Source organism: Saccopteryx bilineata, chromosome 1 (assembly GCF_036850765.1).
Source record: "Saccopteryx bilineata isolate mSacBil1 chromosome 1, mSacBil1_pri_phased_curated, whole genome shotgun sequence".
NCBI classification, from domain to species: domain Eukaryota; kingdom Metazoa; phylum Chordata; class Mammalia; order Chiroptera; family Emballonuridae; genus Saccopteryx; species Saccopteryx bilineata.
Genome location: NC_089490.1, coordinates 277,606,838 through 277,624,982, shown reverse-complemented (window position 1 = coordinate 277,624,982; position 18,145 = coordinate 277,606,838). Strand labels below are relative to the sequence as shown.

Genomic DNA, 18,145 nt, shown 5'->3' with positions numbered 1-18,145 from the left:
AATGAATAAAATCACATCTTAAGAAAGAGTGAAAACTCTAGCTACCAAAAACCTTGGAACATCAGCCAAACTATATAGTTCATCAGTATAATGAAGCATTACAGGAAAATGACAAAATGTTTTTCTTATTTCATTGAGTAAAGAGCTCTCTCTTCTTTTAAATTGATGTTGCAAAAGTACAAAAGTCATTAGCACAGATTTTTCTCAACCATCTCAATACACACCTAAAAGTATCAAACACCGTATAAATTTCACCACTGAGGTGAGAGGGTAATTTAGACTTTATATTTCTGCATGGTGACTGTTAAGGAAGGGCTGCCAACTTTGCCAGCTGGGTGGCTGTTTCGTAATTTAGATACAATAAATCCAAAGCAAGTAATTTCCTTCTAGAAACTGGAATTGCCTCCTTAGCAGAATGATGAGAGTTAGATTTAAGCTGTGGGGTTAGAGGAGAGCTTCAGAAAAGATACCCAGAGGACTCTATTAATTGCGTGCTTGTTTTAACTGTAATATGGTTTTTATTCACAGGAAGCTTCAGTGGTAAATTTCCTCTAAGCATCAGCTGATGATTTAGAGGGCTGGATGGCGCTTTTGAGGTTTGATTCAGCAAGGCGGTAGAGGCTGTTGTGACAGTGATCATTTCCCCTCCTGTTTTGTGTGTGGAGGACTGACAGAGGCTGGGAGCTTGCTCACTTTGGACAAAATTTGAGTAGGGTTTATAATCTATCTGTAACATAAAAGTAGCAAATAATAATAGTAACAAATTTTTAAAGAGGGAACCCCATGTTCCAGGCAGCATCTGAGACCTCTGCATAAATAAGCTCCTTGTGTGGCCCTAGACCTGTGAACTGGGCCCCAGGATGAAGGACACAGAGACCTGAGTCACTTGGAACTGGGAGTCTAATCTGGGCCATTGGGCTCCAGGTCCACACACTGAACCATGTGCTCTGCTTGAGCACCTACTGTGTGCCAGGAACCCTTCTAAACTCCAGGGAGACTTCAATGAACAGGACAGACTATGTCTCCCAGCACCTGACCCCATGGAGTTTATATACCAATGGTCAGGATACAGAAAAATGGCTTAAAATAATAGTTGAAGTAAAAGAAGCCTGCATGTAATTTATGACTAGGATGTTTAAACTGGCCATTATATGCTTTTTGGGAAGAAATAAGCCATTGGTTGCATCTGATAAACGGAGTTAATTAAAATCTTCTTTTCAGACATATACTAGCCAAGAAGATTTTTTTTTCTTCTTTTTTCTTCTTTTACTATATAAATGTAATGCTGAGCTCCCAGTGCCAAGATGAGTTTAATTCATTTGCTCAATTACAAATTAAAAGAAAGAACTTTTATAACATATTAGCTGTCTGCTACCTTAGGGTAATGACTGGCTGAATTGATGAACTTTATATAATGATCTGTTGCTATGGCAACATGCTGTCCAGTGAGTGGAAGAGGGCATTTCATCATTACCTTACACATAATGGTTGGAGCAGCAATGATACAAATACAAAAGGTTTTCTTTCATGCAGCAGTGACTCTGGGTCAATGAGACAAACACTGAGAATGGCTCTCTGCTACAGTTAGGAGTCACAGTCAAATGCACAATTGGAAATAAAGTAATTTAGCTTCCCAGGTGAGTGGTCTTGGTGTCTGCAGTGATGCTCCAACCCTGTCACAGGTAACCATTGTCAGAATTGCCACTTGTCCCTTTCAGAGTTTCAATTTCTGTACTGGATTTAGCACATGGAAAAGTGAGTAACAAACATTCCTTTAAAACATGATAAAACTTAGAGTTGCTGTCAGTGAAGAATGGAGCCAAGACTAGAGTCAACTGTCCAATGCTTTGCAATCACCCCTACATCTTTTTTTGTTGTGTGTGTGTGGCAGAGAGAATCGGAGAGAGGGACAGATAGGGACAGACAGATAGTAATGGAGAGAGATGAGAAACATCAATTCTTTGTTGCAGCATCTTAGTTGTTCATTGATTGATTTCTCATATGTGTCTTGACCGGGGAGCTACAGCAGACCAAGTGACCCCTTGCTCGAGCCAGTGACCTTGGGCTCAAGCTGGTGAGCCTTGCTCAAACCTGATGAGCCCACGCTTGAGCTGGCGACCTTGGGGTCTCGAATCTGGGTTCTCTGAGTCCCAGTCTGATGCTCTATCGGCACCACCGCCTGGTCAGGCTCCCCCTAAATTTTATATCACATTTTCCTGAACTAACACTCTCTTTCTTGATACAACTTTTACTTTCTCTCTATATATATAAAAAATCTGTATATAGAAGTATGTTGTCACTCTACCCTCTAAGTTTTTTATAGTACCTTAGAGGAAATATATATATATATATATATGATATATATTTGAGTTTTGGAAGTGCTTCAGGCTGCTGTTCTTAAGAAGAATTAATTTCTCTTTACGTTGCTCAGGGTTCTCAAGGTCATCAGAGTTGGAGTCAATATACACATAGGGTGTAATTTCACTTTCTTTGTTTCATTTATAAAGCTTTAGTGAATGGCAGAAGGCTCTCTGACCATACACAAGTATAGTAATAAAAATTATTCAATTTATAACAATAGTAAACATTTATTATTATTGAGTCAATCACATTTTTTTCCCATCCCTCTCCCCCCTCCCTCCTTCCTTTCTGGCCTCCTTTTTTTCCTATAAAAGGATTTTTGTTTTTAGTAAGCACTTGAATTTTGGTGGGACTGAAATTCTACAAATCCTCCCAAAAAAATTTATTATAATCAGCAGCAACCTTTTCCTCAAGATACTTGAAAGTTCACTCTTGAGTGCTCATTAGTTCTAATTTCCCTCAAGATCACCAGCATCATTAGCCTAAAGGTTGTGAGCAATGGCATCAGCTATATGAATTATTATGTAGTGTTTATCAAAATACATCTGTTCTTCACAATGCTGCATGTCCTGTGTCATCTCCTATTCTTTTCTAACCTATAACCACATGTATCAGTTACAGGCATTAAATAAAATAAAAGTCAATGTTTTTGAAACACTGATTTGTTAATAATGTAAATCTTATGTTATGATCGTACAAGGTAAAATATTTGAGTTTAACATATAATTTATAATACCTTTGCATTGGTATGTGAGTTAATATCTTAGGGAAAGTAATTTACAGTCTATTTCTGAAATTACTTTGAACAAATTTTCTGGATGACAAAATCTATTTTTATATTTCCTATTCTTGACTTGGAGTCCCTGTGCTAGTTTGCTGGGGCTGCCACAACAAAGATAACAAAGTTCTGTACCACAGAGAGTGGGGAGTAAGCAACAGGAATTTATTTCTCAAAGTTCTAGAGGCTGGAAGTCCAAGGTCAAGGTGTCAGTAACTTTGGTTTCTCCTGAGGCCCGCCACATTGGCGTGCAGATGCCTGTCTTCTCCACGTGGCCTCCCATGGGGGGGGGGGGTGTATGTCTATCCTAATTTCCTCTTTTTATAAGGACACCAGTCACATTGGATTAGGGACCACCCAAATGACCTTATTTTATCTTAATTACTACTTTAAAGGCCCTGTAGATAAATACAACCACATTCTGAATTACTAGGAATTAGGACTCCGACATATGAATTTTGAACCCATAATAATCCTTTATCTGATTATAAGGAATATTTTCATAACAACTGATAAACTGTTATACTTACTGTCTTTATGAAGATACAAAATAGAATCTTGTTAAAACTAATAAATTCATTGTAAAGCCAGTAGCCAGGGCTACTATCACAGCAGCCTAGCCCATGCAGGTTCGCATTGGATTCGGACAGTCGGTAAAGAAACAACGGAGCCAAAAACTAGTGGGCCATCATCTTTTTTTTTTTTTTTTTTTTTTTTTTTTTTTTTTTTTTTTTTTTGAAGCTGGAAACGGGGAGAGACAGTCAGACAGACTCCCGCATGTGCCTGACCAGGATCCACCCGGCACGCCCACCAGGGGCAACGCTCTGCCCACCAGAGGGCGATGCTCTGCCCCTCCAGGGCGTCGCTCTGTTGCGACCAGAGCCATTCTAGCGCCTGGGGCAGAGGCCACGGAGCCATCCCCAGCGCCCGGGCCATCTTTGCTCCAATGGAGCCTCAGCTGCAGGAGGGGAAGAGAGAGACAGAGAGGAAGGAGGGGGAGGGGTGGAGAAGCAAATGGGCGCCTCTCCTATGTGCCCTGGCCAGGAATCGAACCCGGGTCCCCCGCACGCCAGGCCAACGTTCTACCGCTGAGCCAACCAATCATCTTTAATCCTAGCTTGCACCCAGCGGGTAAGTAAAAACACACACTGGGCTTCAAAACCCACTCACATTCAGTGCTCACAAAGCTACTGACTTATCCGAGTTTCCTAGAATCAAAAGTTTCTAGCTCCCCAAACTTATTCACCTTTGTTCCTCATCTCCTTCCTTCTCCCTGCACAAACTCTGCACAAACTGGCTTCTCACTCAACACTCCGCCATCTTGGCTGCTTCTCCTGGCCTCCTCCACATGGCCTTTCTCTGCTCTGCTCTCTAATGCTAATCTCAGGAACCAAGAGAGAGCAAGCTCCCATTCTGCCCCCATTTTATAGTGTAGAAGTACAAACCTTTAATCCAATATACAATATAGGGAAATCTCTAATACAAAGTCACTTATGTGGGGCATGATGGGATTGTACCACCCCACATCAAAAAGAGTGGGAAAGGCTTAGTCCTGAAACCAAGCCCCAGGCTACAAGGATCCTGCCTGCCCACAGCCTGCCCCCAACACACATTAATATCACCTGGGCGATGGCTTCCATGTGGGCAGTGCCATCTTTAACAAAGTGAGCATAATATATTTTATCTGCCCAACATGCATGAAATTCATGTCAGTTACCAAACTGAACATTGATAGTTTCCCTCAAAGTCCAACATGTTTAATTTTCAACAGCTAATAGCTGAATTATGTGCAGTAGATCTTACATTGGACAGTTATTTCATTACTGATTACATATAGCAATGAGAAGTTCAAGGTTCTTATTTTAATTGTAAACTTTTTTATTTAAACAAATCTTTTGTCAATTTAAGTCCTCTTCTTTTAAAACAAAATTGAAATAGAAGATTTTTGTTATCAGATTATTTCTTGTTTGCTTCCTGAGTTTACGGAAGTGAGAACCCCAATCCTGGTAGAGAAGTCAGGCTTGTCCTAGGCTTGGCCTCACTTATACATTAGTTATCTTTGTTTTAAATTCCCTAAGATAAACACATGTCTATAAATCATGGCTTAATCTTTGCCTTGAATAACAACTACCATTAATTACTCTATTTTATCAGTCTACCTAATCTTTTAAGAAATCATCAGCTATACAGTTACTGACTCATTGTAGAGGAATTGCATATTTATCTTTACATGCTTGCAAGACAAAAATACCTCTGAAGATTTAGAAACCGGCCCTTGATTGACATGAAGAGCACCTAAATTTTGGTCTGATATTCTGATCTTTTTAACTCAATCTTTCTGGGCTTTGCTTTCCTCACCTGCCAGATTCAAAATACTTTTGTATGTTTCTTCCAACTCTAATGTCCTGAGACTGTTTGAAATTATAGTTTAGAAAAAAAAATGATGAAATCTGATTTGATTCAGAGGTGGTCCTACCAAAGAGATCTCTTACCGTCCCCCGGGGCCTGCCTCCTTGGATTCAGAAAATTGACTGAATTCAGAAAATAAAGGGAGTCTGTTGTTTTCTTTGTGTAAGTCAGGGGTCCCCAAACTACGGCCCGCGGGCCGCATGCGGCCCCCTGAGGCCATTTATCCGGCCCCCACCGCACTTCCAGAAGAGGCACCTCTTTCATTGGTGGTCAGTGAGAGGAGCATAGTTCCCATTGAAATACTGGTCAGTTTGTTGATTTAAATTTACTTGTTCTTTATTTTAAATATTATATTTGTTCCCGTTTTGTTTTTTTACTTTAAAATAAGATATGTGCAGTGTGCATAGGGATTTGTTCATAGTTTTTTTTTATAGTCTGGCCCTCCAACGGTCTGAGGGACAGTGAACTGGCCCCCTGTGTAAAAAGTTTGGGGACCCCTGGTGTACATCAGGATAGCCACCTGTGCTTTGCTTTTCACGTTAGCTTCATTTCGAGATGATGTATTTGTTTTTATCCTCATTTGCATTGGCTTTAACCATGTTGACTCTTCGAGTTGTCTTTGATGAGAGATGACATCATGCACACCTTTCTGCCTGAAGGGAAGATCAGGGTCCTTTCTTAGCTATGACTAGTCTTCAGAATCCTGCAGTAGCCCTATCTTCTTCCCCATGAAAGTTTATAGTGTTCAGTTGGAGAGATAAACTACAAATACATATATGACTCTCAGATTTGTGTCCATAACACTTTTAGTAGTTGACATTTTCACTAAAGGGCTAATATTCTGAGAGTTCGCACCAAAGTGGGGTCACCTCCCTGCTCCCTTGGTCCACTCTGCTTCTACACCTCTCCCCATGACTCCCTTCCCAGCTCCGTGGGGAGGTGAGCTGTGATTGACAGGAAGTGCCACATTTTTCTTTCATTTCTGATCACAGGATTATAAAGACTTACTGAGGAGGTGTTACATACATATTTCTAGCATCTATTTTTTATTCCCTGAAAATTTGACTGGAATATTGAACTTCAGGTGTGTGAACATATACATGGTTTTATTTTTCTATGGAAAATTTCAGAGTTAAGAATTAAGATAAAAAAATTATTTTTCATTCATACTTAGCTTATGACATGTTTCTTTAAAATCTATTCATATTGGGGAATTGGGAAAATAATATTTATTGTTTTACCTTTACTCTAATATTGTAACTGTCATTAAAGTCACAATGAAAAAATGTTTATCAGTACTCTTTTTAGCAACTTACAGGGGTGACAGAGACTTTCTCAATCCAAGTTGTCTCCCTCTTTTCTCCTCCTTTCTTCTTTTTCTCTCCCTTCCCTTCTCTCCCCTCCCCTCCCTTGCCCACCCCTCTCCTTCCCTTCTTTTCTTTTCCTTTTATTTGTGTAGTCTGTCACCCAGCACATATTTATTTATTTCCACAACAATGGCCCTTCTGCATATATCAGAGGACAAAAATGACAAAATGTCTGCCCCATAGAGCTTTAAGTCAAGTGTAGATGACACAGAACAAGTAATTTAGCAATTAAACTGTGATAAATGTTATGAAGCAAAAACTACAACAAATAAAGTGTTCTGAAGATCCCACTGTTGTGAACAAGTGAATGAAACAGACATTTGTTCATTGTTCTCTTTCATGATCCGGACCCTGCCTTTCTGCCACTAAATAAAACAATGACTTTGCCACATTCTTGTCCCAGAGCAAGTGCACTTCAACCTTGTGTTGAGTCATGAGGGGAGAGCATTGGACTGGAGCCTGAGGGAGCGTAGAAGGTCTGAGTCACCGCCTACCAGCCAAGGTGCTGGCTGGTGGAGATTCTGAGTATCCTCCCCAAAAAGTCCCGATGAAGTCTCTACTTTAGTCACATTAATGTTGTGGGTTTCAGAAACATCACTCCCTTGACCCGTCCCTCTTCTGAAATGTAGGTTTACTCAGGTGTTCCTTTTCTTTATTTGATTTAATTTATTCCAAAGAGAATTACATTCCTTGGCTTTTCTGTGTTTCAAGTTGACCATTTGTAGTAAAATCATGTGAAGTGCTGGAAGTGTTAACTAGCACTGCAGCCATAACCATTGCAACATATAAATGTAGCAAACCAACACACTGTGCACTTTAACTTACACAATGTTATATGTCAATTATATCCCAAGTTTTAAAAATTTCTATATAGTCATGATTAGTCATTCTTAAAGTTGAGAGCACCAGCCCAGGCCCAGTCAGTGTGACCTGTCATCGTGATGTCCCAGAGGGCAGCTGAGAGCCCTGTGCTGTCACTGCTCCACAGGAAGGCTGTCACCTCCCTCTGCTGGTGAGGACCTCCTCTCAGGGCTGTGTCTGAAACAGCTGTGCTCAAGTAACTTTCCCTGAAACTCCCAGCTTGTCCCTGTCACTGCCCTGGTGCTGTGTGTTTACTCTTGCTTTGCACTGTGACCACCCCAAAATCACCAATGGTGAATTTCCCACCAACTGGGAACTGCACTTTCCAGGTCAAAATTAAGTTGACTTACAGATTTTCTTGCACACTTAAGTCAGTCCATTTGTTAAAATGTCTGCCTCCCTGTTTCACAGGCTGCCCCTTCCCTCCCTCCCTCTCTTCCTCCTTCCTTTCCTCCCTCCCTCCTTTCCTCCCTTCCTCTCTCTCTTTCTCTCTCTCCTCTTCTGCTCACAAACATACTTTCCCCCTCAAAGACAGGTACTATGTTTTTAATCAGCCCAGCATACAGCATAATTATTATGTTTTTTGTTTTTTATGTTTGAACTTTCTCAAACACATTTAACCAGCTGGCTTAAAGTAAAATTAAGCAGTGGTTGACTAATTCTGCATATAGTACTTTGTAGTCCATTCATAATCAATACATGTTCAGTGAAGATATTTCAGATATCCATTTTTAAGTAAATTCAGGATCCCATATGTCTGTATTTATATTTTTTCTTTAAATATAAACATTCTTTCTCTTTAAATGTAAATATCTCTAAAGACTTTCACAAAAATAGGAACCTGAATAGTATTTTCTGTCTACAGTCTTCTGAGATTAATGACAGATAGGAGGCCTCAAACCAAAGGTTCATGGTTTACTTCTGGTTTAAGGTCACTTGTTAGCCTCGTTTTCCACATGTATAGAATAAGAACGCTGGAGACTTTGGACTCTGGGTTTTATTCTGCCAGTGCCTTTGGGATGATTTGAGGAATTGATGACGTCTTGGGCTGTGCTTCCTCAGGGCTGGGTTCATGCCCTGGGTTTGCAGGCTGGTAGCAGGCACCTCGCCACAGCATACCAGGACAGCAGCGTGTGTTTCAAGCCTGTGTCTCTGACACATGGCATTGACCATGCCATGCCCTTCACTGGCCGAAAGACCCTTCTTGTTGCCCCTCAGAGCCAGTCTGGGAAGTCTACATGGCTCAAGGGTGCTTATCCTTGAGCAGTGCTTATAAATAAGTGAGCAGAAACACACAGTGAGCAGAAAATCTATGGATGGGAGAGGACCAGGTCAGAAATGGATGTTTATATTACAAGAAAGAAGACTTCAGGGAGATGAGATAAAAAATTCGCTGTCCCCGTGTTTACAGCTGTCCAGAGCCTGGTTTCTGCCCTCCTGTGGCAGCAGAGTCAAGCCCCACTGACATGAAATCCAAGGTTTTCTTATTTTGTCACCTGCTGTTCCACACGGGATGACACAAAGCTGTTTCTTTTGAGTCACAAAAGCCTTGGATGAGGCAGAATGTTGCTGAGTGGTTCTCTTCCCTTGCGAGTTAGGTCTGCTGAGAGCTGTGAAAAGGACGGGCTTCCGGGCCCACCTCGGCACTCCTGATTGAATAGTCTGGGTTGGGGCACAGGCATCAGCATTTTCCAAGGCTTCTTGGCTGTTTCTCTGTGTAGCCAGGCTGGGAACCATGGCTGCTAAACTGGCCGATGACCTAGGAGACCCACTGACCTTATTTCCTTCCTTCCTGTTGCCTGTGCAGATTACGGCACCATTAAGAAGGTTCGGGCTCCGCTGACTCAGACCTCGGGTAGCTGTCTGCTGGAAGAAATCGAACTGTTCCCCGAAAGGCGGAGGGAGCCCATCAGGAGCCTGCAGATCCTCCACAGCCAGAGTGTCCTGTTCGTGGGCCTGCGGGAGCACGTAGCCAAGATCCCGCTGAAGCGGTGCCAGTTCCACCACACACGCAGGTAGGGCAGCCCAGGTCCATTCGCTGGTGCATCTTGTAGCTGTGCCACCAGAGAGAGGGCACAGCAGTCATGGTTGGTGTTTCTGCATTATTTTTGCACAATTTTAATTTTATTTGTACAATGTGTGTGTGTGTATACATTCTATGTATATATGTTTGAACACATATCAGACAGAGAACAATATGATGTGTATGTCCTCTTAGCCCAAAACTAATCCTCCCTCTAAGGGTCAATGGACACCCCCCTCCAAACAGCCCTCATGGTGCTGTCCAGGGTACCCTTTGTCTTCGGGTGCTCTCTCTCCTGAGGCTCTAGGACCACCCAGGTTGCTGGGAGGAGAGAAGGAGAAGGGGATTTCTACAGGCACTGGGAAACCCACATGCTATCTCCCTGCCCCCTCCCAGGCCAGTCTTTGTTGATTGACCATGCACTGTTCACTATTGACCAAAGTGATGTCTGATGCTCTGTTTGGGAAAATGCAGGCCTCTGTACTAGGGAAACTGAAAATTTCTGTGAACACCAAGCACTGGACCAGCACTTTAATGTTGGACTATTGCATAGATGCTCTAGCCCCTGATGCAAGATTGCCCCTGGAGAAATTGTACCCTTAAACGTTCTCAGGGATCAGGACTCTTATTGATTCCAGTCCCCAAAACAGAACATCAGTGCAGGCTTGGTGTAGAAGTGGATGTTAGGATACATTACTCACAAGCACCATACACAGGTCACTCTTTCTCAAACCAAGCATGCAGTGGCACTAGCTTTGGGATTCAAAGGCCGAGAGTCACATTACAGACCTGCACATGCTATTTCTTGGCCTGGTCACTATGGTATTTTAAAAATAATTTTCTTATCTATCACACAAATTGCTGTAGAATAAAGTGGGATAATGTGTGGGGTGCAAAATTTAAAGCACTCTGCAGAGTGGATATTCTTAAGTAGAAGAAAGGTTTAATGTATAATAAAAATTATTACAATACCCCCTTCTTGATGGTTCTAGAAAGTAAGGTCTATATTATGATACCTCCTTTGTTATAAGAGTGTTAAGCAGTCACATCAAGAACCTCCCAGCTAATAACAATGCTATTGTGAGCATTAATACCAAATAGTGATATTTACTACCAACTAGCATTCATAGAGCACCCTTACCTTACTTTAACCAATGGCTGCTTCAGATTTGTTTGGATTTGTGTTCTCTGCAGGAATTATTCTGCCCCATTGCTGATGACTTAGTGGAGGACAGGGAGGGTTGGAGTTTTGCTGACAGACATGTCACAGCTCAGAATGCAGTTAGAAGGGCACCTGTCTTGCAACTCCACCCCCATGAGCTCTGAGCTCCAACAGTGAGTTCTTTGGGGGTATGACCCAGGTTAATGTGCAGGAAGACGCAGGCCTGGTGCATGAGTGGGAGTTCATGACTTGAAAGCATGAGGCTATTCATCCTTTAATAGTGCTTTTCTTCATTGGCCCTGGGTTACAGGAGGTCAGCTCCCTGTAGGTTAGGAAGCTAAGTCCCACATCAGATATGGAAGCCAGGCCTCATCGTGTCCACTCTCGCCTCTTACATGACTTCACTTCAAGTCTGGTCATGAATCCACAGGAGCTGGTTGCCACCAGGCACAGCAGCCAGGTAGCACTTTAAAGCTCCCTTTTTCTGTCAAGAAAATAAGGTCACTTGTTTGTCCTCATAAGGCTCCTGCAGGGAGATTTACTGTCACATCAGGGCTGAGTCTCCCTTCTGTTCACTTGTCCACTGATAGACAGTGGTCTCTGTGTGCCCACAGTCAGTGTATCAGGTAAACTACCTGATACAGTGTGGGTAGTTTGTGTCTGACCCTTAACAATGCCAGCTGAGAAAAAAATCTAAAGATTTTACTCAATAGCTTCTCTGGGTTCATTCCAATATGTTTCTTTGCCATCCTTCTTCTGTAGAAAAGTAGAAAAACCTCCCTAGTGGAAATTAACTGGAGAAAAGAATCTATCTTTAAAAAAACTAATATCTGTGTGGCCATATATATATATATTTATGAATTATGGGTTGGGAAGTGAAGAGAAATGGTGTGAGATTTTTTTTCTTTGACAAAAGCAGTATTGGTTTTCCAGAAATATGCCTTAAAAAGTACACTAAATAGGAATAGAATAACACTTGAGTAACAAGTGGATACTGATTTTTTTGTTAAAAATACTTTTCATATTAGAATGTAAGTAATTTTGGCTATTACTAAAAATTCAGTTTTATTAATGAATTTTGAAGTGTTTGAGAAGTTAAGCTTAACTAATCATATTCACATTTTTTATTTTTTAGAGTAACTGTTTTTCAAAGGCAATGCACAGTTTGGTAAATGTTTATAAACGGTAATAATTGATACAATGCCCCAAGTTTTTTTTACATATCTGGTAGTGTGCTAGCTTTTATCACCACGTAATCATTTTATCACCTTAGCCATATACCCTGAGAGTAAAGTCACATAGCATCTCTCAAATGCAGAAATGGTGGCTTAGATATTTGGTGTCCTGCTCAAGGTCACATAGCTCTAGTGACATGAGACCTAGGCTCAGAGCTGGGACTTTCTGCTCCCAAGGCCCCGGCTTTATCTTTGGTTCTCTGTGCTGTCCCTGGTGCAGTGAGGACCTCATCAGTGGTCAGATTTTAGAGGCACCCTGCTGCTTGGTGGTGGCACTTTGCGTGTGTGTTATTTACAGAGAAACTGAGCTAGTTGGTATCAGGATGAGCCAAAGCAGGTCCACTGACAGCTAGTCCTGGCTTCTTCCCGTTGGTTTCTTCTTTATTTGCAAGATCCAGCAGGCTAGGAGTTTTGCATACCCTGGTTATTTTAAAGTGAGTCTCTACTCTCCAGTTTGTCCAGAGGTAATCTCGGTGCGTCAGGGCAGGCTGACAGCCCTCACGCCTGCACGGTTCGTGCTGTGCGTGTGTGTAACTCATACAACACGGCAGGCATCCTAACGTACATAACTGTTTTCTTCAGCAGGTTATTTTGAAAGAACAACATATTAAAAATATTTATATTTTACTCAAATTTGATATAAAAAATTAAGAATATGTTTTAATTTTAGCATATTTTGCATAACCATTTAATCAATAGCATGGGGAAATTATTCACAAAATTAACCTCACTCATCAGAATAGGTAGTTACCTCTGGGGTGTGTAGTGCGAGGAAAACTCTTTCTTCTCTGAGCATCCTCTTGTGTTCTAGGACTTATTTGCTGCATATATGTATGTATATTAGCTTCATAAAATGAATTCACATGTACTGAACTTTGAGGGTCCTGGGCATGAGGACAGGCTTGGATATGGGTACAGCATATGACAGTGGAAGGTAGGTAAGCTGTCATCCTCCTGGAACCACCTTATGTACACCAGGAGCACATTTGGGGCCCCCCATAGCGACTTGAGGTCTTGAAAGTAGAAAATGATCTCCTCAGGGCTGCAGGGGATGGAGCAGCCAAGCACAGCCGCTGTCTTCATGCACGCCTGATACAAATACCATGGGAGCTTGTAACCTTATATTTACCGGAAAACACTCTGGCAGAGAGCTGGTGGAGTCCCAGTTCATTGCTTCAGGGAGAAAAGCATGGTCACAGGACTAGGGCTGTTATTCCCACCCCTGCTCCCAACCCCTCTTTCCACCCAGGGAAATGGTGCAGCCTTCCAACTGGTCTAACAGACTGCAGCTCCTGGGTAAGGATGGGAGGAGGGCTTTTAATAAAGACTTTTAAAGTCATCTTAAGAAGGCCTGACCAGGTAGCTCAGTTTGTTAGAGCGTAGTCCTGACATGGCAAGGTTGTGGGTTGGATACCCTGTCAAGGTATCCAACAGGAATCAACCAATGAATGCATAAATAAGTAGAGAACAACAAATTGATGTTTATCTCTCTCTCCCTTCCTCTCTATCTCTCTAAACATCAATCCATCAGCCTGACCTGTGGTGGCGCAGTGGATAAAGCCTCAACCTGGAATGCTGAGGTTGCCGGTTCAAAACCCTGGGCTTGCCTGGTCAAGGCACATATGGGAGTTGATGCTTCCTGCTCCTCCCCCTGTTCTCTCTGTCTCTTTCCAATCTCTCTCTCTCTAATAAAAAAAAAATGGATAAATAAACATCAATCCATCAATTAAAAATTTTTTTTAAATCTTTAAAGTCATCTTAAGCAGTGGTCCTCAACCTTTTTTGGGCCCCGGACTGGTTTAATGTCAGGAAATATTTTCACAGACCGGCCTTTAGGGTTGGACGGATAAATGCACAAAATAAAATTATGCGACCAGCGTAAAAACTGTGGTATTTTTAAGTATACTTGTCAAACTTACGAGACAAGCATCAAGAGTGAGTCTCAGATGATGTAACAGAGGGAATCTGGTCATTTTTAAAAAATAAAACATCGTTCAGACTTAAATGTAAATAAAACAGAAATAATTTAAGAATTTATTCTTTCTCTGCGGACCGGTACTAAATGGCCCACGGACTGGTTGGGGACCACTGATCTTAAGAATTGTGCATTAATTAGATCAGAGAGTCTAATTAATAGATAGGCTTCTGTTACAACTACTCAACTCTATCCTTGTAGCTTGGAAGCAGCCACAGATCATAATGAAAGGGTGTGGCTATGTGTCAGCAAGGCTCACAGATTCATCAGGCCAGGGAATATAATACACACTTTTAGAGTCAGAGAGTTTATTACTTTCATAGACAACAAAAAGTGGGAGCAGAAAAGGTGTCAGCTATCCATGTCCCTTGTCACACAGGATGATACCAAAGCAAGGGGCCAGATGACAGTACAACAGGAGATCCAGCCTGCCATGCCGCAGAGCGGCCAGTCTGTGCTGCAGCTGAGTGTGACAGCTTGATGAGAAGCTCTCATGACAGCCTCCAGAGCAGAGGGAGGTGGGAGGGCTAGGGCCTCACTCAGACCCTCATCCACCCTTGTGCTATGAAATGGGAGGATCACAGGGAGTTCTGTGAAAGCCTCTGTCAGCTACAGTTAAGCCTTGGTCTTTGTGGAGTATGAACAGTCATCCGGGTGCCAGGGCAGAGCACTCCCTATGCTGTGTTCCCGTACATGTTTAGGGGGGCGGCTGTCCCTGCTGACTCCTAAATTATTGTCATATATGCCTTTTGAAGGGGTGAATGAATACACCTTAAAACATTATATGTACTGGTTTTAAACTTAGCTGTTAAATGTCCTAAATTAATTACAAATTATATATAAATAACTCTATACCTTAATATTTTCTGAAGAGGATGGTGTTTCCTTCTCTGGATACTTATATGTTCTTTTTTTTTTAATGCTTACATAAATTAGACATATTTTCATTTTTCAATTACAGGTTATATTCCATATTATTCTGCAGTAGTTTCAGATGTACAGCTAAGTGGTTAGAAAGTCATGTACTTTATACATAGTGGTCCCTTGGATACTTATATAGTCTTTACTTTCTATCACAGTTAGGAGATGAGATAAAACTATCAGGTTGTAGAGTGAACATTTTATAGGGAGGGCTGGATCAGAATCAGAAAGAATGCCCAGAGCCACATCAGTCAGAGAACAGAAACTAGAATTTTGAGTTCCGCACATGGGCAGGCTTCACTCAGCTCACAGGAGCAGCGTTTCCGGGGACTGGGCGTTGTCTGTTTGTCCAGGTTCTGTGCAGCCTCCATCATGGTGGCCCATCCCAGACAGGCTCAGTATATATGTATCAAATTAACAAATGGACACTCTGCCTCTTCCTTCTCTGCTATTTTACTGTGTAACTTGAAAAGAAAACCTAAGTTCTTATGGAAGGAAAACACCCTTTACAGAAAAGTGTAGTGATGTAAAACTTTAGCCCAAGGGTTGAAAACTCTTGGCCCTTAGGTGTTTTTGTTTTTCTTTATGACAAAAACTAATTGAGGAGAGAGGAAAAGGCAAAAACTGAAAGAATCATAGCCTATATATCAACTAGCAGACATATGCCTTTCAAATTTTGCTTTATCAAACTGGAGTGGAAAATGAAACCATTAAGAAAATTTAGCTCTAATTGTCAATGTGTATCCTAAGTCACTCTTAATTCAGCCAACCTGTACTAGTTATTATTTAGTTAAAGAAATTAATGCTTCATTGAGAAAATTAGTATGGAAATTAAGACCCTTATTGTTTGAAAGGGCAAAGTTTTAAAAGGTGGAATTGTTTGGTTCACACCTTTATTAATTAAATATCCTCTAAGACAGCATCTGCCTAATGGGAAAATACACACTTACAGAAAGAAATTGCAGGATCCCCACAATGTCCCCAGTAAGACAACTTTGGCCATTCAGTTATTAATCACATAAACATTCAGAAAGGTATTTTTATCTGTACCCATTTTACAAACTATCTCCCTCCGATATGAATTTAATACTTTCCGAATCTCAGTGTGTTGAGTTTTTGTTTGTGTTGGCTTTAGTGTGGCCTCTAAAGACTGTGGATTTTCCTTTGTCAACTCATTCCTAGTATATTTATTGAAGTTAACATATGCCAAGCACTAAGCCAGGCCCTGAGTGGGTAATGATGGATGAGGCAGCCCTGACCCTGACTCCATGGGGCTCAGAATCTAATGAGAAATGTGGGCACAAATAAAATCTACCAGATACCTATTGTGGATTAGATCCAAAGGGTCCTGGTGTTGCCTTAGACTTCATCCCAAATTGATTTGTCATTACAGCTGATCTTGGATGGACTACACTGGGACCTAATCTCTGAGCCTGATATCCCTGTCCAATTATTTTTTTTAAGTTATATCTGAATCACAACCAGTGTTCCAGTCCTAAATTTCTAATAGTAAGGGACTTAATTAACAAGTTATGACATACTTATTCAATGGGTTGTTTGCTCAGTGGGCTATTCTAAAGCCATTAAATGATGACTATGAGATGACTATGAAGACATCTATGTGATGTTATAGTAATTGGAAAAAGGAAGATATTATGTGTTTGTCATCATTACACCTGCTTAAAAAATAGAAGAGGGAAAGAGAAAGTACATTCATCAACATACTAATTACAGCTGTGAAGAGCACTTTGTAAAAGAGATGCAAAGTGGGCTTAGGCTGGCACCCAGTGTCCTTCAGCAAAGTCCCAAGTTAACACCTGCTGGTCCCGGACAGGGTAGAAAAGGAACAGTCGAGATGTGTGGAAGGTGGGACTTGACTGGTAGATTAAGAAACAGAAGTCACACTTCTGAAATAGTCAAGGGAGCATGTAGGTGCTGTGGTGCTTGAAGCGTACACCGCCTGGGAGGGAGTCTCACTAAGAAAAAGAACCTCAAATTATAAACGCAAAGAGATGCCATGAGCTGCCCCTGCCTTCTTCTATGCCAACTACCTTTACCTACAATGATGGTATGAGCACATTCTTCTTTTCCTTTTGGCCAAAGAGTTTACTATAGCCATATTATTATTTATATTAACAAATTAATCATATTATATTAATTACATATTATTGTTACAGAGGAATATGTCTTTCTAAGAAAAAGAAGGTGTACTAAAAATATCCCTTGGGTCACATCCTGTTGTGGTAGGCTCTTAGCTTTTCTTAGCTGTGCATTAGGCAGCCAGCAGTTTGGGGTTGAGCTTTCTGATAGGTTTCCTGGAAGAGCAGAACACCTGTACAAGAGCAGTTTGACATTCCCCTCCCTTTTTATTTTCTTGTGATTTTTCTTTTTCAACTGGTTGTTGCTATGTATCAGTGTAATTATTTAATGTTTTATTTTCTTTACTAAAAGGGAAGTTCTTTGGCATAACTTACACTATGTGTGTTTTGTTTGCCATAGTACACCCACTGCCTTCAAAGTCTGGTTCATTCATAGCAAGTATGAGCTGCATGAATGAATCATTAAAACACCTCTAACAACCCATGCTTAATGAATTCATTTTGTTAATATGGCAAGAATTCTTAACATAAAAAAATAAACGGATATAATGGTAATTAGTGTGATAAAAACAAGCCAGATAGTTATTTCTACTTAGATGATCTAATATGCAAGGGAAGCATATTCAGTAGTTAGCTCAAATTTTTTAGAAATACAGTGAAAAGGTTTTAATGAATTTACATATTATACTATTACTCAAATTATCAAATAGAATAACTGCCAACTTTAAAATGTAAAGGAAGATTTAGAGAAATATTAGTCAATGTCCTGTGAAAAGGGGAGTAATTTACCCTTCTTCTAGAATTAAAGCCTGACTCTAAATATGCATTAGGCTGTACAACAGACTCTAAATAAATAGGGTTTCAAATTAATCAACACGTTTTCTGAATTTAGGTAATTTCAATTTAAACCAGGGCAATATGTCAACTGAGAAAATCTAAGGTTATTTACAAAAT

The 18,145-nt window shown here is 40.9% G+C and overlaps 1 protein-coding gene across 1 annotated transcript in view; it reads left to right on the top strand.

The window, feature by feature from the left end:
* Positions 1–18,145, top strand: part of SEMA5A (semaphorin 5A) — a 496,448-nt gene that overhangs the window by 383,091 nt on the left and 95,212 nt on the right. Inside the window, exon 12 of the mRNA XM_066243560.1 lies at positions 9,584–9,791. Within this exon, the coding sequence (XP_066099657.1) occupies positions 9,584–9,791 (208 nt within the window). The remainder of the gene's footprint in view (positions 1–9,583; positions 9,792–18,145) is intronic.